The sequence below is a fragment of the Lissotriton vulgaris genome, chromosome 11, assembly GCF_964263255.1.
Source record: "Lissotriton vulgaris chromosome 11, aLisVul1.2, whole genome shotgun sequence".
Lineage (NCBI taxonomy): Eukaryota > Metazoa > Chordata > Amphibia > Caudata > Salamandridae > Lissotriton > Lissotriton vulgaris.
The window spans coordinates 727,624,765-727,645,204 of record NC_141699.1 but is presented as its reverse complement, the minus strand read 5'-3'; the positions used below and the strand labels follow the sequence as shown (position 1 = coordinate 727,645,204).

Here is a 20,440-nt window from a genome sequence, read left to right as displayed (position 1 = left end):
TGTTTGCATTTCCAATGTTTAATTTCGACTTGTGAGTGATACCCTGTCCTCCTTGTGTCTCCTGTTGAGAGAGCCCCACTGCCATTGTCACCCTGAAGGTTGAGCAAGTAGAAGTCGCTCTCTCAGCAGGTGGCTCACAGGTGCCCAACTTGACGTGTGCATAGAGCGTGAGAGAGGAAGAGAGAGAGGGGATGCAAAAGAGTGAGTAAAGACAAGAGTTGGAACAAGAGACAGAGAAGGCGAGAGTACAAATGTTGAGACATATGAAAGACTCAGATTGGACTGGAAGCAGGGAAAGGGAAAATAGATCCATGATCAGGCCCGGTTTCAGGGAGGATGGCACCCCCATTGATTTCATTTGAGTTACGCCCTGGCCTTCATATTATGTTTTTTATGCCACACAAAGGAATATCTGAATATTGTATTTTTCTGGTCTGGGCTGTGGAGATTGATATAGACAATCAGGCCTGCATGGCCCACGACCATTAGTCCTTCTCCAGGAAATCCATGACAAGCCAATGAATGAGCCCTGTAAACATGTCTCATGCCTGCCATTGCAGAGCCTGTGTGAGCAGTTCATACTGCCATTTCGACCGGACAAAATAAACCTTCTGCCAGGCCCAAACCTTCCTTTTTTAACATATATGTCACCCCTAGGGTAGGTCCTGGACAGCCCAGAGGCCAGGGTGCAATGTATTTAAAACACAGGACATGTACTTTTAAGTTTGACATGTTCTGGTAGTGAAACACTCTTAAATTCGTTTTTCACTACTGCAAGGCTATTATCTCCTATAGGATAGCAAGGGAGTTGCCTTTTTGGATTTTATAAGTGTAATTTCCAAATTGTAAGAGATAGCCCCTTCAAGTTTGGTGTCTCTGGAATCACAATTTAAAACGTATGCTGAAGTTGGATTTCAAATTGCAATTCTGAAAATGCAGCTTTTAGAAAGTTGGTGTTTTCTTGCCTTAGCCATTTGGTGCCTGAATCCTGTCTCTGGGGTAGTTGATAGCTGGTCTTTGTGTATTCCTCCTAGACAGTCACACACAATGGGAGCTTAGGCATGACTGGGTCGGCCATCACTATCAGGATGGGGGGGAGGAGCTGGACGCCACCTCTGTTCTGTCTCCACACAAAGGGCCCAACAACCCTGCATTGCAACCTCAGCCAGCTTGGAGCTGGGGCAGGGGAGGTTGGAAATTTAATGCACTTCAAAGACACCTTCTCAAAGCTTCTCCCACCTTCCAGAACCAGGGCACCAGGGTTTAAAGAAGGACCTCAGACACCAATTCTTCAATACACTTATGCACCCGTGGATACTCTGCCATCCAGGAAGGACTGCTGTGCTGCTGAAGTACTGCTACTCTCCTGGACTGCTCACTTGGACTTCTGCTTTGCTGTGCTGGCCTGCTGCCTGTTACCCTCTTACCTGGGTGAGAACGAGTGGACCTGCATCACTTGAACCCAGAATCCATAGTGACTCCAAGGTCTAGTTGGCTTACCTCCTGATCTAAAGATTCAGGGACATAACAGGCTCCCAACCCATGCACATGAACTCTGCCATATTTGAGTCTACCCTGCCAAGTGGTTCCACCCCAGTCCTGGACCCTTGAAAGTAGGCCTAAGGTGCTTGCCAGCTGAACCAATGAATGCATCTTCTCTGCTGAGTGATGCATCCCCAAGCAGAACCGACGCATCACCGCTGTTGTGTGGATTGGACCCGCCGCAAACACCCACAATGCCTCCACAGTCCTTGGATTCGACCTATCGCTCACCAGCGCGGCACATCTACATCCCAGGTCCTTGCATTTCTTGTCAAGGGCAGCCTCGAGGATAACAATGGACTCCACATCGCCCACTGCGCGACACATCCCCAACGCCGGACTTCGCATCGCAAGCCCCGCCAATGAGATCCTCGATGATGATGCAACAGGAGCTCATACCACAGCCTAACCACATCTCGGAACAGGCACATTGCTTTGGCAGCACAGCACATCTTCAATGCGAATCTACGCAACGTTCCTCAACCAGCATCTAAGGTACTCTGTTCAGCGGGCCCTGTAACCGGCCCACGCTCCATCGCGGTTAGCCTGAACTTGCGACTTTGCCCTAGTCTGGAGCAACCAGATATCCCAGTTGGTGATTTGTGTTTTTTGGCTTATTTCACTAAAACTTTTTAAAGTTCAATAGTTTTGGTTCTATTCATTGGATTTTTGTCGGTTTTGTCTGGTTTTATTTATAAAAAATTAGTCTATTTGCTCTATATCTTTTATGGGCTTCTTTTGTGGTGTGATTTCCCTGTTTTACTGCTGGAAGTGTTGCACAAATACTTTACACATTGCCTCTAAGTTAAGCTTTACTGCTTTGTGCCAAGCTACCAAGGGGGTGAGCACGGGTTAATTTGGAGTTTTCTTGTGCCTTAGCCTGACAAGTATTGTGGTTGCTGCTTCACCAAGGCTTACACCCCAGTCAACCAACAACCCCATTTTTTACAGGCCTCTATTGGGAGATAAATGGAAGATGATTAAAAACAGAGAATCAAGCCCCCTTGTATCACCTCGCCAAATAATTTCAACTTGTAATGAGGTCCTAAACGGTTTGAGAAGAAAACAACTTACACCTACAAACTACCCAATAAGACAAATCTGAATGTTTACGCCCTCAGTTGCAACATTTTCTGACTCGTTTTTCAGGAAATCTTTCTTGTGTGCATGCATCAGAACTTAATATTTTGTCCCCTATTAAGCTTGCCCTATTTGTTTATAGTAGCACTTATTACATCTTCAAATTGCCTTATGAAATTAATTTCTTGTTCCTATTTGTAGGTGTGGTGTATGATAACCTGGATTGCAGTGATGTGATAAACTCCAAACACTTCTTAACCGCAGCCAAGCTTCTCCAGGTAATATGCATCTAACATACCTGCCAATACTTTTTTTTATGCCCTCCCACACTTTACCATGACAGGGATCTCACGGAGAATAACGGACTGAAATAGAGGAATGCAGTAACAAGAAATAAACTAAAAAGGTTATTTTTTTCCCGTCTGCGCCTTACAGTGTATTCCCACTTTATCTAGCGCTTCTTAGATGATGGACAACTAACAAGCAGAGACCCCTCCTGTACGGCCATCGAGCTTAACATGGTTTGCCAGTACTTCTCCAATCTTGAGAGGTTGACATACCTCCATTTATGGCAAAGTTACCTTTGTGAAGGACTGTAATGGAAAGAGTGGTAGACATTCTGTAAAAGATAAATGCGGTGCCCCTAACATTCTGCTAGTAGATTTCTAGTGCCCAAAGTTGTTTTGAAAAATCCCACCTTTTAATACAAGCATTTGAAAAATTTCTACTTGAGTATTCACAAAGAGGAGAAACCTTCGCCTCGCTTGTGGAGAACTTGCGATGTGGCAGTAACATAAATACCACCCATGCTGATGCGGTAAATTCTCCACAACAGGTGATAGCTTTTTTTCCTTCTAAACCAGGCCCTAAACATGTATTTTTTGTAATTCTTAATATAAAGCAATACCACTTAAATATGATATTTAGCAGATTAATCGGTAGGTGAGTCTTAATTAATTTTTGTGATGGAAGAGTGATGCCGTCGCATACTACAGTGGTCCATGTACATCCTACAGTGCAACAGAAGCCTCTTTTCATTGATCGCACTTGTCAAAATAGTAATCCTTTATCTTGATCATAGTTTGTTGCCAGTAGAAGAGTGAGAGAGCTAAACTGATGAGACAGGCTTTGAATATACATAAGCCAATTAGCAAGAGGTTCCTATCAATCGTAAAATGCCTCAAGTGCTTCAACAAGCATTATCTGCTCGAAAACGTACATTGAATCAGTCATCAGGATAACAAATGTTTGTATTAGTTTTTAAACTATTCTCCCAAATAGGGCAACAATACACATAATACTCATGTTAGACACAATATAAAAAACATGTATTGATACAATATCCATTTAAATATAACTCCAAAAACTGGTTGAACATACTTGAAAATATGGTAACAACCCATAATTATTGTAATTGCATTTATATAGCGCTTACTACCCCAGACGAGGCAGCGAAGCGCTTTTTCGGTGAGTAGCCCACTACTCCGGAACCCATAAAGGATTAGTGGTGAATTAGTATAGTGAAATATGAAAGTAATTTGAGTGGTGGATATGTTAGTCAGTTATTTGGATTCAGAAGGATAGTGGAGGGATATAAGATGGAAAACGTTTGCATTTATATAACACTTGCTACCATTGATGGGGTGTTGGAGCACTTTTCCGTCAAGTAGCACACTACTACAGAACCCATAAAGGATTAGTGGTGAATTAGTATAGTGAAATATGAAAGTAATTTTAGTGGGGGATATGTTAGTCAGTTATTTGGATTGAGAAGGATAGCTGAGGCATAGAAGACGGAAAAAGGTTTGCATTTATATAATGGTTTCTGCCCGTGATGGGGTGTTGAATCGCTTTTTCAGCGAGTAGCACACTACTGCAGAAATTCTGAGGAGAGAAAGGACAAAGTGAAGAGCTTAATTTCATGTCCTAACTCTGTAAAGTACATTTCTGAAAAACTCCACTCTGGTAAGCTTCAAGAGCAAGAAAGATAAATAAAAGGCGCTTCAAATCCTGCGCTCCTTCAAAACATATAGTGCATAAATGCTTTTGCTTCTGAAGTCCCCTCCACCTTTCGATAGAACATCTTGAAGCTGATTTTGATAAGCATAGCCATATATGGTTGGGTTTTTGTAAATACTACATATTCCTTGATACATTGAAAGCCTGTAATACTCCTACAAGTACTTTTATCTGATGCACAGCCAACCACTTTTGCCTAGGAGATATAGGGGGGCACCCTGCAAGGCCAAAAAAGCATTTTAAAAACAAAATGGCAGGATCCATGAATCCAGCTGAAAAAAATAAAAAAATAAAAACATGGGCTCCTAAAATAACGATAGTTATCTGCCCCCAAGTGGGCTAGGTCCCGGGTGCATATTGATAAGGTAGGGGTGATGCACAGGCCCACCCTCTTGGGGCTTATTAATGTCCCGGGGACCACCATCTCCCAGGGGCTTATTCATTTATAAATGGGGGTTCTTCTCAGAACCCCAAGCCCTAGGGACCACCACTTCCGGGGGGGCCACATGCCAGTAAGAAAACTGGGGGGGCATCTTGGAGGACCCCCAGTGCCCTGGAGACGACCACCTCATTGGGGCCAAAATGAATTTGTATTGGGGGCCTCAGAAACCCCCCCAGACCTCGAGGACCACCACCGCCCGGGGCAATCTTCTTTTAAAATAACTGGGAGGGGGCCATCGCCCAGGGGCAGGCCGTTACAAATTAGAAAGGAGGGGTTGTGTGCCCCCCGCCTGGAGCCATAGATGGCCCAGGGGAAAGCCCCCCTCGTGGCTGGATCCTGCTCTGTCCTGGGGTTCCAACCCACAGAACATAGTTGTTTGCTGTGGCTTGACAGGAGATTTACAGCTCCTGCCAAGCCACAGCCAACGCTCTGCTTCCAGTAGGCGAGAGCATTAAATATGCTCTTGCTTGCTGTAAGCGAGCAGAATTGCTTTTAGACACAGGGAGCTGCCTTTCCAGCAGCTCCCTTTGTCTAAAATCAATGCTGGCTCCCTCAGGAGGCGGGGAGCCAGCAGGGTTCTTGGGGGCCTTCAGGCTTCCCTACCATCCCCAATGAAAGTGACTGGGTGTCCTGGGTGGGACCAGGGCACCCAGAATAGAGTCTGGGCCCGGGGGTATGGGGTCTTGCCATAATCAGCTCGGGAGAGGAGCCACTCGCCCCCCCCCTCTAATTTAAAAAAAAACAAAAAATGCAAGGCCCGAGGGGTGGGGGTGGGGTCTCCGGGGCAGAAATCAGCCTAGGATCAGGGCTGCTTGACATCTCTCCAGTAAATGTAAAGAAAAATTAAAAGGTCGGTCCCCAGTGGACAGGGTCCCTGGGGCCAAAATAAACCAAACATATTTCTTAAAAACCCGGAATGGCAAGTCGCTGGAGGCCCTGCCCCCTTTCACCCACACTCTGCAAACATACCTCCTGGTGCACAACTGGTAGTGGAATGAAGTCCCCTTGTCTGTAGAGGGTCCTTGGGGGCCAACAAACCCTCCTGTTAACTCCAGTGAGTCCCACACCGGGGGATTGCTAAGAGGTGAATGGAGACCCCGCCCCTTTTCTCCACCACTCTGCAGATGCGCCTCTTGGCACACTACTGGTTGGGGAATGAAGTCCTCTTGGATGCTGAGGGACCTTGGCACCAAGAATCCCATACAGCGGGATTCATGAGAGCTGGTCAGAGACCCTGCCCCCTTTCTCCACCACTCTTCAAAAGTGACTACTAGTTAAAAAGCCCCTTAAAAAACCAAAAGGTTACAGGGACATTACAGTTAGGAAAAAGAATTTAAAAACACCTTAGCAATTCACTGAAAAAAACAAGGTTGCAAGGACAATATAGTTAGGCGCAGATTTCACTTATACAAAGCCAGTGAAATCCAGCAGTTATAGTTATCTGAGCTAAATATAACTTACGCCCCCTCAATGCACTACTTATGGCCTCAAATATTACATCCCTCATGACAGGGTCGGTGACATCACTGATGACATTATGATATCTCAAATTACATCACTGATGACATCATCTACAGACCCACTCCCACCCCAATACAACCTCTCGTAGGCCCACTCACACACCCACACAATCACTCACATACCCATTCACAGACCTATACCAGTACTCACAATCAATCAATCAATCAATCAATCAATAATTTTTAGAGCATGCTACATACCCACAAGGGTTCCAAGGCGCTGAGGGGGGAGAGGGGGGGGGGGGTGCTGTTGCTACTGGTCAAACAGCCAGGTCTTGAGTTGTCTCCTGAAGGTTAGAAGGTCTTCGGTTTGTCGTAGGATGAGGGGGAGGGTGTTTCAGGTTGTGGCGGCGCGGTGGGAGAAGGATCTGCCTCCGGCTGTGGTTCTACGGATGCGTGGGACGGTGGCCAGGGAGAGGTCTGCGGAGCGGAGTATCCTGTTGGGTGCCGGTCTTGTGGAGTGCCTTGTGTGCGTGGATCAGGAGCTTGAAGGAGATTCTTTTGTCAACAGGGAGCCAGTGCAGGTTCCTGAGGTGGGGGTGATGTGGTTGTGGCACGGGATGTCGAGGATCAGTCGTGCAGAGGCATTCTGTTTTCTTTGCAGTCTGTTGATGAGCTTGGTCAGGGCGCCGGCATAGAAGGCGTTTACATAGTCAAGTCTGCTGCTGACTAGCGCCTGGGTGACTGTTTTCCTCGTGTCTGTCAGGATCCATCTGTAGATCTTGCGGAGCATACAGAGGGTGTTGAAGTAGGTGGAGGAGACAGCGTTGACTTATTTGGTCATGGTGAGTTTCGAGTCGAGGATGACTCCCAGGTTGCATGCGTGGTTGGTGAGTGCGGGGCGGGTGTCCCCAGTGACGCGGGCCACCAGGAGTTGTCCCATGCTGAGGGGTTGGGCCCGAGGATGAGGATCTCCGTCTTGTCTGTGTTTAGCTCTAGGTGGCTGTCCTCCATCCATTCGGCGATGGCCTTCATTCCTTGGTGGAGGTTGGATTTGGCGGTGAGAGGGTCCTTGGTGAGGGAGAGGATCAGTTATGTGTCGTCGGCTTAGGAGAATATGTTGAGGTTGTGAAGTCTGGCGATGGGTGCGAGGGGCGCAATGTAGAGGTTGAACAACGTCGGGCTGCTGATGATCTCGGAGGCTTAAGATCAGAACAGGGGGAGGTGGACTCTCAGGGTTCTGCCGGAGAGGAAGGAGGAGGTCCTGTCCATGGCCTTGTCTCGGATCTCTGGCACTTACACGCCCACTCACTCATTCATACAGCGACTCACAAAGCCATTCACTCACCCGAACAGCCACTCACATAACCCCACACTCCTCATACAGCTACTCACATACCCACTTATTTACCTACACAGTCACTCACACACCCACTCACTCATCCATATAGCCTCTCAATACAGCCACCCACTCACCTATACAAGCACTCGCACACTCACTCACACACCCAAACAACCACTAACATAACCATTCACAATACATACAAGCACTCACTCATCCGCTCACTCACCCATACAGCCATTAACACAGACACTTACTCTTCAATACAGCCACTCACACACCAACTCAGTTAACCAACCACCCATTCAAACAGCCCAAAAATACAAAATACCCATCTTATAATAGACACAAAAGGTCTTTGAATAGGTGCTTGCTAAGTGAAATTCCAACCTTAGCTGCTTCGGTCACCATTGACTTCTGCACTGAAATCGATTTTAGGACTTTTCTTTCTGAAGGATCCAAATGTGGAAATGTGGGCATAGGAAACTCTTTTGATTCCATAAAATAAAGTAGCTGGGAACTTTGCTTCATAAGCTCTGAGTAGTTGTAGTTTTCTCAAAACATGATAAGCTCTCTGCATATTGAACTTTTTTTCTAATTAGATGATTAATTTGTGCAGTCCTAGAGAAATATTGGGTGAATATCGGTCTCAGGTAGACATAGCTTTCCACTTACTCCAGAGAAATTTGCCTGCCAACTGAACTTAACTTTTTCCTGTTATTTAGAAAGAAACAACCATATTACTATTTGTTGTATTGCCTTGAAAAATAGATTTTAGCCTCTGATTACACGAGTTACATTTCTTTTTTTGATGATAGGTGAACTCTGCGGAATTCCAGAAAAGCCTGACCAAACACTCTATGCTAATCCGTGGTGAGAGTGTGTCCATGCCTCTGAACTCTGCCCAGGCCTCAGATGGGCGAGATGCCTTACTAAAGGTAAGCTGGCTCATTTTTGCTTGTGTCTCACGTAATAGTGCTATTTCTAATGTGAATTCACATTTGCTATCTTAATGAAACAGAAACACTCACAGTCATAATGTTACAAAAAAGAGGGTTAGGTGGCATCCTGCCATAGATAGATATTGGGATTCAGGAATGTAGATGTTTTGTAACAACCAGGAAGGAACATCTCAACCAGGTCACATTCATTATGCCAGTGTCAGCTGTGAGCATACCGACATGAACAACTGATGACAGAGGTTGTCTAAAAAACTTTACTTCCCTTTCCATCCATCATATAAAGATTTGTATTTTCTCCACTGAAGGATGGATATTAAGCCTCTGTCTATACAATGCTTAATTCATATTGCCCTCAGCTGGATCGCTGTTCTCAGGATGCCTTTAGACACTCATTTAAACTACCTCTGCTATAATGTGGCCTAACAGCTAGAGTGGTGGACCTCGAAGCTGGGGAACCAGGTTCGAATTTGGGCAGGGACGCTCAACATCCTGTGATTCTGGGCAAATCACTTAATCTCCCTGTGCCTAATAAAAAATATATGTGTCTGTCTGAAATACAACTGGTGATCATATAAAGCGCTCTGATACCTTCGGGTCTACTTTGCGCTGTAAAAAACTCCACCAAAAAAACTGTCCAATTCAATAAACCTTTCTATGTTTTGGGGAAACGTAACACCTCTGGGTAAAACCAAAAGCTTAAACAGTTCCTACTCTGGCAATTCTCCTTCCTTTTGAACTTCTCCAACATAAAATCTGTCCCACTCCTGACTGTCCTTCCATCCACCAGGATTTGAAGACATGCACAAGCTCATACTTCCACCCCTGGATTAACCGGAACCCCACCGGCAGTAGTTCAGTTTTTTTTTTTTTACTCAGCGGTCTCCTCTGCTCCCATAACTCTCCAAAGTCCTATTCCACTTCACCTGACCCACTCTAGATGTCAAAGTATGAAGGACACAGTCATTACTGCAATTTGTTCCTTTACTGTTGGTGCAACCCTCTTTTAACTTATACATTTCTAGCAGGACTGATTGCTTTTCTTCAATTCATGCTTGAAATTCACTTGTGCATATGGTGAATTAATGACTTATTTATTTATGGATACACAATAGGTGGGACCAATGTGCATGAAAGTTGCCCGCTGTTGCTTTGTTTGTTTAAGTTATGCAGAAGATAACGTAATACTTCCATTCTCCTTTGGTATTGTTTCAGTCAGTCAGGATATCTTTATTCGACTTATTACAAGTCATACAAAGAAACATAAACAATAAAACGTAACATAGGATACATATGCCCATACATACATAGCCCAGCATATCCATAAGAGCGTTAAAACTACAAATATAAGTTAAATACTATACAATGTTAAAACTATACAAATTCATTCATAAGAGGCAAAAATAATTCTTGTGATAACCCTTAAAAATTGCTAAGGCGAGTTTTGACCGACAGCTTTCACCCTAGCTGCGGCTACTAAGAAATTCGCGATGCAAAAGGTAGTGCGGGGATTTGACAAAAGCTGTAAATAAAGCAAGGCTGGACGAACCTGAGTGAAACCCGCTTCTTTCAGGACGGGGAGTAGATATTTTTTCCTCTGCTCATGAAAGAAGCGGCAAAACATGACAAAGTGCATTGTGTCCTGCACCGAGAAGTCGTCACATCTACAGGGTGGGGCTTCATCTGGCTTCTGCCAGCCCTTAAATGAACCAAGGTGATAGTGTATCAGGTTGAACCTGAACTTGGTTAGCAGGAACCTATGGTAAGGGACGGTTACAAAAATAAGATAAGGTGCAATGGAGGGGGCGCTGACCAAAAGGTTATGCGACCTAACTGATGGCTTCAATAATTCTGCATCCTCACGATGCACATCCTTCCTATCCATGAATGCCTTTTTTATGTGACCTATATCTTGGGCCCTGATTTTGTCTGGGCATAAAAAGAGCTCAGGGCGGCCCAGGTCAGTAAAAGATTTAATTAGATAGGCCATCCATGGGATACTACTATGTTTATCTAAAGATAAAACATCCTTCAAAATTTTATGGTTTAGTGGGAGGTCTTCGTTTAACCACAATTTCAACCATAGAATCAGGGGTGCTAAGCTCAGTAGATCTGACAAATACGGTAGGCCCACCTCACGATGGATTGAGTAGGTTGGGGTAGACTGAGGTACGGATAAGAGGGATCTAATAAATCTGTTTTCCGCTCTCTGGATAGGGTCAAGATTAACGTAGCCCCACAAAGGAGAACCGTAAAGTGCAATAGCCACTGGCTTGCTCCTATAGATCTTTAGAAGAGCTTCGATGGGCCGGGCTCCCAGCTTGCCTGCGAAACCCAGGATCGCTGAGGAGGATCTAATTACTGCCAACTTTTTGGCTCTTATCTGTGGCCCCCATGTTCCCTTTTGATCAAATAAGACACCCAGGTAGGGGAATGTCGTTACCATTGAGACGGAGACCCCTCTACAAAAGAAAGATTTGTGCCTTTTTTTGGTGCACTCGCGCCCCATTACCATTGTGTGTGACTTTGATACATTCACCTTCAAATCCAAATTATTCATAAAAATGCCAAATGCGTCCAAAAGAGTCTGAAGGCCAACACCAGTTCGAGCAATCAACACGGCGTCGTCAGCGTACAGGAGTGCCGGGATTAGCACATCTCCTGCACGTGGGACGTCCGCATTCAGGCCGCGCAGATGTGCCCCCAAGCCGTTGATGTAGATGGTAAAAAGCGTGGGGGCTAAGATGCAGCCTTGACGTACCCCCTTTAAGGATTTAAACAATGGGGTGCATCTACCATTGTTTGACACTCGAACAGCTGCGAAGAGCTCCTGATGCATAGTGGCCATGAACGAGACCAAGGCTTCTTCGATGCCCAGCTCCAACAAGGTCGCCCACAATTTTGATCTATTAACAAGATCAAACGCCGATGAAAGGTCCATAAAGGCAAGAAACACAGACCCCTCCTTGGCTACAGTGTACTTGGAAATGAGTAGATGCAAGTTAGTACATTGTTCAATGGTACCCTTTCTCTCTCTAAAACCGTATTGCAAGTCAGATAGGCCTCCACGATCCTCGATGTTCTCCCTCAATCTGGCTAACAGAACTCTGCCCAATATTTTTATGGTCGAGTCCAGTAGGGATATGGGCCTGTAGAAAGCGGGGTCGTCCCTGCGCCCTTTGTTTTTGAAGATGGGGACGATCGTGGATATGGCCCATGAGGCAGGCGCCGGGTTGCCGTTCACTGCATTAAACAGATTTGCCATAACCTCGGCCCATAGCTTAGGAGAGAACATGAAAAAGTCAGCCGGGACTCCATCCGGACCAGGTGCCTTGTGTTTGGTGGTTGCCAGGAGTGCTTTTTCCACTTCTTGCGAGTTGAAGATAATGGGGTGTACGTTTTTGCTGGGCAGCTGACCCCTGTTTCTGCCTTCGTCATCATCTCCCCCATATACATTTTTGAAAAAGGACAACCATGTTTCGTCAGTGATCACACAGTCCAGGGGTGCGTTGTTATCTTCCGCAAATAGAGGCTGCCTCAAAATCTCCCAAAATCTCCTACTGTCCTTTAGTACAGCCGCGGAAAGGAGATTATCCCAAGTTTCGCGTTTGATAGCGTCTTTGCGGTTTTTTGTGGCCGCTTTATAGATCTTCCTTTTTCTTGAGATGTCAGCTCTATCCCTGGGTGCAGATTTTAGTGCCGCTAGCAGTTCTCTGTGTGCTTTGGAGCAATCATGATCAAACCAGCGCTTATGACCTTGTACTCCCGGGGTGGGTTTGACCAGGAGTTCCTTAGAGACCTGGGCGCAGATTGCCTCATAGGCTGCGACTATGGTATGCCCTTGTGTATCCGGATTTCTACAGAGCTCTACTTGGGCTTTGATTTTGGGGAAGCATTTTTTATAGAAATTATCCGGAATCACTTTAGCCCACTTCACTCGTCTATTTTGATCAGCGGTCCTCAGAGGATGTGCCACTTTCTCAGTTGCTGGAGGTGCCCCCATGTAGGCACCCCAGGCCACTTCAAGAAGAACTGGGTTATGATCGCTGAAGTGAGTAGGTACAGTGCAATAGGCCATAGTCCTGCTTAGAATGCCCCGAGTCACAAAAATATAATCAATCACTGTACCATGTAGGGTACCGGTGAAAGTTGGAATTCTCAGGGCGCAGTCAGGTTCGATTAGATCAAAGTTGGCCAGGAGTTCCTCAAGCTCCTGCCCCTCTACAGAATGTTCGAAATGAAGACCGTGTGTGGCTACGTCCTCAGCCTCCTTTACATCACTACCCTTGCAGGCTAATTCGCACAAATGAATATTAAAATCGCCTAATAAAATTAACTCATAAGCTAAATTAATATCCTGAAGTACTGTATTTAAAATGTTGTCTAGGCTTGCGATATTACGACCATTATAATCGCTATTCCTGGAATTATAAAAATTTACATATAATGACTTACAGTCTTTACTGGTCACCCTCTCGACCATTAAAATGTTGTCGGAATCAGAGCTGATCTGCCTATAGCTACCTTTTAGAGCCAGTGAGAACAAAATCGCCAGGCCCCCCTTGGCTCTACCCTGGTATTGTTTCATTTATATGCGTTGCGTGTGAACAATACACCTGTTTCAGTTGTGTTGTAAGGTATTCTCAGATTTTTTTAACAAAAATAATTTTGGTAATCGACCCACATACTTCATTTTTAGAATTTCTTTTTCATATGTATCTTGTTGAAAATTGACGTGCTTATTATTAGTAAAAAAATATATTGTAAAGGGAGACGGAGCTGGGCCTCTCTATGTAGTAAATATAAATAATTTATGCACAAACATTGGTCCATACATGTTTAAAAATTAACTAATTTGCAATCAATTTACAGCTCTCTAGGGACATCACAAAGTTAATATATTGATTAACTTATTTTAACTTCTTTGGCTAGTAGGGAAAACCTTGCACCCATCCCAGTGCATAATCTTTTGACTCGTTGTATAAAGAATTCCTGGATACACCATTGATGGCCAATCATTTCACATCCAGACTGGTCATTCTCCACGTTTATAGCACCTGCACAAATTCTCTCAAACAATCAGATTTAATGCAAGAATTAATTTCCTGTGTTCTGTTAGCATGTGCTTTTGATAACAGTTTTACGTATTGAAGTTTCTCTTTGAGGCTTGGCTGTCACTGCTCTACATAACCATTTAACTCTATATACCCTAAATAAGAGTGACAACATAAAGTCCATAGAAGCTCTCAATTAGCAACAACCTGCCTAATGTTATGGGTCTTACATGTGTACCACTGGCATATGCACCTGTAACCAAATTTTGCACCAGTTTAAGAAAAATTTAAGGTGGAACATCGGCCCAGCAAAGATTAAAACAACATCAAAATATAATTACCTGGGGGTCTGGTTTAGTGAGTCCTCTAGACCATCAGCTCATCTAGCTGCCTTGAAAAAGAGAGCAGGAGCAATAACATACTCTCTGATTCGACTTAACCAGTCCCTGAGTAGTCCTTCTGCAGAACCTATTCTGAAGGTGATTAAAGCCATTCTTCTCCCCACCTTAAATTATGGGCATCAGGCTTCCCTGGCGCATGCTCTGCCAGTCTCGATAACGCCCAAGTTTCCATTTATTAAAAAATCTTTCATCTTCCGAACTTCATCCACAGGGCAAGACTACGACTGGAGCTGGGCCTTCAGAGACAATCTATTTCTTGTGAGGCTGATATCCTGAAATACTTTATAAGGACACTAAAAGCCGAAGACAACACCCTAAAAGCCCGGCTGAAAGAAACTCTTGCCAGCCCTGGGAATCCATGGAATCGCCAAATCACAAAGGCTATAAGATCGCTAGACATCGATAACTCATTACTAACCACAGACACTATTCCATACACAGTCTGGAAAAAGGTTATCAATAAGCAGGTTAGACAAATTTTCCATAGGATGGACTCCGAGGCTTTAAAAACATCCACTGTCTTGCTCCCCCTAAATAACTCATACCTCCCTGGGGTACCTCAATCTTACCTCCTGGAAAATCTGAACGCAGTGGCTTGGAAGAATATAATGTCCATGCGTCTCCTAGGACTGCGCTCCACTGCCTTCAACCGATGGGCTCCAACAAGTGAGGATGGGGGCCTGCAGACTGTGCAACTACAGGTCCGAATCATGGTTGCATCTTCTGTGCTGCTGTCCCGCCCTTGACGCTCCCAAAAGACTTCTTTTAAAACCCTTATATTTATAATGGGTCATCAGGTCATGTTGGGAGGCATCGGCCCTGTGCTTTACTTCCTTAGATACTCAAGTGCTTGTAAGGACTGGAAAATACGGGAGACTCCTGGACAATCTTTTTTTACCCTCCTTGGCCCCTGCTCATCCAGTTCCTCCCCCCAAAAAACTCATCACAGACTTTTTTTTTATCACCTGGCCTAGTATTCCCATATTAATTCATTTTATTTTAGGCTTTTGAATTCTGTATGTGATTACAATGGTAACTACATGATTGCCTTTGTAGTTATATGTATAGGAACTCAAACCTTGATGGTTTTCTTAGTTTTGCTTCTTAACGTGATAATTGCACTAATGTTGATACTCTATAGCAATGGTTTTAATTAACTGTGCTAATTTAATAAAACCTTCAAACCTTCACTGGATTGTCTTTGCTCCTTAAATGTCTTCCTCGTGTGATAGTTACCCCAGTTGACTTTTCATCCTACAACCCCAAATCTGAGAAGTCTTCAGTAACTTCCCTTGCAAAACCTGACATATCTTGAACTCATCCCATGAGCCCAACATTCATGATTAGCCATCTATCTTGATACTAAATTTACATTTTCGGGAGGAAGGAAATAAAGTTCTGAACTCTTCTGTAGTGAGTATGCTTAGCTTAATGGATGTCTGTACTGGTGGTAAAATATGTGATGATATACAAGTACATGTTGAGAAAAGTTTGATATATATTTCTGTAGTGTGGGCAGGAAGGAGCGCCTCTAATCAGTGCATTTTAGTTGCATTGGGTTCTCTGTGGTAGACATTTACAGGGCACTGAGCAGACAGATAGTTGCTAAATCTTTTTGTTGTCTCTTCTTTCTGGCAGGGAATATATGGACGTCTTTTTGTCTGGATAGTGAATAAGATAAATGCTGCAATTTTCACCCCGAGTCCTACTGACGGAAAGACACAACGAAGGTCCATCGGTTTACTTGATATATTTGGATTTGAAAACTTCTCAACCAACAGGTAGAGCAATTATGTAGAACTTCCCTGCACTCATTTCTTAGCACTCTATTTCTTCAAGATTGCCATGAAAGTATCGACTTTTTTATACAGCATTCATACTATTTGAGGTCTACTTGTGTGGCTGATATCAAAGTTGTAGCGGTCTGTCAGGGTCCAGGAGCAGTGTGTTTGACTAACAAAGCAAACACAATTACACATTTCACAGATTATCCAAAGTGACATTAGGAGATCCTGCTAGAATAAAATTAAATCCGATTGAAATATAAAAGATTTTGGAGCTACAAGAAATGAAACATTCAAGGCGGTGTTGACATTGGGAAGTATTACTTAAATGAGTGATGTCCCAAACAGATGTGCCTTTGAAACAGACCACTGTAAGATTTGAAACTATTATGCCATCAATATTTCTGAATGGGGATCATTGAAACACACTGTTATCATGGATATGTGCAGTGCTGAGTCCTACAACCACCATTTAAGGGGTCACACTCTCTTGGGGTGCAGGAGAAGAAAGGGAAGCAAGCATTAGAGGAATGAGGCAAGAAGGACACTTAGAAGAGGAAGCTGGAAGAAATAAAGGAAATAGAGTAAATACCCTAGAGGAACCAGTGGAGAGCAATTACATTTCTCTCATCTATGAATATAGCTCACCTAGGCATCATTTTGTAGGCAGCAGATAAAGTCGCCAGGATCTTAGTGAGACACTATATCAAAGTACTGATCCTGCGTCTAACCTGCACCTCCATCAAACCTTTGCCTTTGTCCTTCTTCCGACAGCAGAGGCTTTCTTCTGCACCACACGGTATAGAGCAGGTGCCAGAGTCCCCAAGCTCCAGTGTTGGGGTGACTGACTTCGCCATCGCAGCAATAGGCACCGAGACTTTGACACTGATGAAGAGTATGACATATAATATTGATGGACAACAATGACTCTGGTAAATGCAGGTGTATATCCTGATGGCCTCTGGTTTCCCTGAGAGGGGCTGACACCCTCACTGGTAGGCATTTTCACTGATGGCCACGAGGCACGGACACTGGTAGTCATAGCTAATCAAATTCTTCTCTGATATTCTTGCACTAGTGATCACTAGGGTCCAAAGAAGCACGTTGGACAGGTGACCCTCGCCATAACTGGGTGTGGGGATGCAGTGCAAATGATAGTCTGGCAAAGGTTATTGTGCTGTAAATGTTGGTGACAAATGTGCATAATAAATATCGCATACTCCATGTGGTTGTCTTCAAGTGAAATGAATGTGTTATGAAGACATGCATTATTCTTTAGGGTGAGTTGTTTTTCTTTTGCAAAGAACACTGAGCAAAATATACTTCTGTAACTATGAACTTTCACCGTTCGGTTTGCTAAATGTTTTTGTGCCTTACAAGTTCGGCTTGTATTTCTATTTCATTCTGTTTCTGTTAAATTAAATTGTATTAATGTAAGTGGAAATCTTAAGCTTAATTTGAGTGGAAATCTTAAACTTAATTTGAATAGATATGGCTAAAATGAAAAAATGTCTGATGATGACAGGCTTTACTCTCAAATAAAGAGACAGCCTTCTGCGTTGCATCATTTGTGTTAAAGTTTTAGATGCTTTAGTCGAGATTGTTCAAAAGCGTAGTGCTGCAGCCTCTCATCATTTCTCTGTCAGGGATGCCACCGGTCTGGGGGCAGTAAAAGATAATCGTGCCAGTGTTTGTGGCCTGGCATTTTACGCACATCCATAAAGTTTAATTTAATGTGGATCATTTCCACTGCAGCGCCCAGAGTTTTCCACTTGAAGTAGCGCCCTCTGGCTAATCTGTCCTTTGAGCATAAATTCTCAGATCTTATAACTTGCACGACACGACAATCAGAACAAATCCTTGTCGCGGCTAATTTTGGTTTATGGCTTCGTGCCCGGGGCATATTGGAACAGAAGACTTCCCGGAGCATCATAAATGCGAGGCTTCACGCCGAGCGCCCATCATAGAGAGATCCCTCAGTTAAATGCCCGAATGGGGTCTGCTCGAGAGCTCATCTTTGGCACACAAGGACCACCAGGAGGACAGAGCCACAGTTCACGACAAGGGCTCCTCTTATTAAACAGCTCCAGCCGGATGTGCCTGTACTGGGCTTTCATTCCATACTGGCGCCATCACGCACGTTAAGGGCATAAACTGGCCAACAACCGCAGCTGCTCGATTTGTATTGCTGGTGTGCTCCACAGACAGCTGCTGAGCTCTAGGTACAACAAGGCGATGAGAAGGGTCTTCTTTGTGATGGCGCAAGAGACATGCGGCCGAGCATTCTGACACGGAAAGCGCGGACTCCTTGTAGGAGAACCGGGGAGGGCACATTTTACTTTAACTTGATTTATGTCTCATGAATGTTTATAACAGATCGTTCCAACACATCAAACAAAAAAAAAAAACTAAGGAAAAGCAAATATACCTATTACACATCGCGAAACATAGTATCTAAAAACATCAACATAGCTGACGTACTGGGCGTAAAGTCCAGTTTCCAGTAGTGAAAGGTAACAGATAAAGCAGACATTTTTTCAAATCTGCATTAAAACATAGGATCGGATTCACAAAGATATTTGCACATGTAAATGTAGCTTACATATGCAGATAGCCTGTTTTATAAGTGGCATAAGCAACTTCAATTTTCAAATGTTGCACTATCAGGGTTGGGGATCGGGCGCTTTAGAGTGGGAATGGACTTTATGTTTGCGAACAGCAATAAACACACAATTGTTGGCATTCACAAATTACGTTCTTACCTTATGTGGATTTATAGAGTGCGTAGCTACCCTAAGGCTTCCCAGTGCAGTTGAGCTCCCCAAAAAAGAGATTAGTTCGAGTGGAGCCAAGTTTTGAGATGCATTCTAAATTTGACTCCATCGGGCTCCATTCTTAATCCAATTGGCATTGGATTCCGATATTTGGGGGACAGGTAGGCGAGATGGCTCTTCCACCCAATCTGGCCTTCTGAATATGTGGAACCATTAAGAGACCTGCATTAGGAGATCTTAGAGCCCTGCTCGGGATATAGAATGTCAAAAGAGCTCTAATCATACAGGGTACCTTGTGATGTATTGTCCTGTGAGCTAGCCATAGTGCCTTGAATTTTATTCTGTTTTCCACTGGTAGCCAGTGCAAGAAGACTAAGTCACTCTTGGCTGAAGAGCATTTGGGTAGCTTGAAAATGGTTCTGGCAGTGGCATTTTGCATGATTTGAAATCTTTTTTAACCAATTTGGACGAGCCCAAATATATGCAGTTTCTCTAGTCCAGGCGTGACAAAATGAGTGCAAGGACCACAACTCTTCTGGAAAGGATAGGTAATAAGTCCAGAATTTTCCGCAGGGTTCTCAACATAGCAAAGCAGGAGCTAGTCACATACCTAGGCTTTTTATAGGAGACGGAGAAAGTGGGGTCCCCATAGTGTCTGGCCAGCCTACTGTGTCGCTGGAAATAGATTGTTCCCCAGTATCATCTGTTCGGTTTTGTCTCCATTTAGTTTAAGTGAGCAGTTTGCCATCCAGTGAGCCACCTTCTCGAGGTGGGGCCTAGCTGAAGCTGAGAACACTCATTTACGGCAAGGAGACAATAAGCTTTGTATCGTTTGCATTGGAGACAATAGGCATTCCTTGACAAAGGAGGCCAATGTTCAAGCATAAATATTAAAGAGGATGGGGCCGAGTGCCGATCCCTACGAGACCCTGCACTTCAAGTTAACCACCTTTGGAAAAGGGTGTTCCCAGATATGGAAATCTCTTTCTTTTAAAAAAAGACGATATCCATTTTACAGCATCACTCCTGAACCCTATTTCCTTCAACATGAGTACCAAGGTCTCATGGTAGACCGTGTCAAATGCTGTACTCCAGTCGAGGAGAATAGCTCATGTAAAGCGCTCTGATACCTCTAGGCCCAGCCTGGACTTCCTCGTCTCCTCGCCATGCCTCTTACCCCGTCCCCCCTCCCCCTCCCCACCTCTTCCCTCCATCATTCTTTGCTTGCCTCCCCTATCCCTTTCCCTGAATCTCTTTCCCCCTCCATGCTTTGTTTATCCTGTGCCTTTGCTCCTCACAATCTTCTGCCCTGTCACCCTTTTAACATTATCCCCTTACCCTCTACATGCCATGAACCAACGGATGCAACCCGTAATTGACGCACCATCTGTAACAATGGGTAACTTGTAACCTATGTAGCCCTACCAGCCTGAGTCTCTAAAACCTCCCCCTTAAGTATGCCCTTGTCCAAAGCACTCCTACTCCTCTTGTTGGGGACGGATCCAGCATATTTGCCCTGGAGTCTCAGAGACCCTTCTGAGAGAGTCCACAGTGACAAGGGAGTCTCACATAGTAGAGGACAG

The 20,440-nt window shown here is 44.3% G+C and overlaps 1 protein-coding gene across 1 annotated transcript in view; it reads left to right on the top strand.

Annotated features, from left to right (window-relative positions):
• LOC147683395 (unconventional myosin-VIIb-like) overlaps positions 1 to 20,440 on the top strand; it is a 1,214,266-nt gene that overhangs the window by 322,950 nt on the left and 870,876 nt on the right. The window contains exons 10-12 of the mRNA XM_086943813.1: positions 2,824 to 2,900; positions 8,704 to 8,823; positions 15,938 to 16,080. Coding sequence (XP_086799939.1) covers positions 2,824 to 2,900; positions 8,704 to 8,823; positions 15,938 to 16,080 — 340 coding nt within the window. The remainder of the gene's footprint in view (positions 1 to 2,823; positions 2,901 to 8,703; positions 8,824 to 15,937; positions 16,081 to 20,440) is intronic.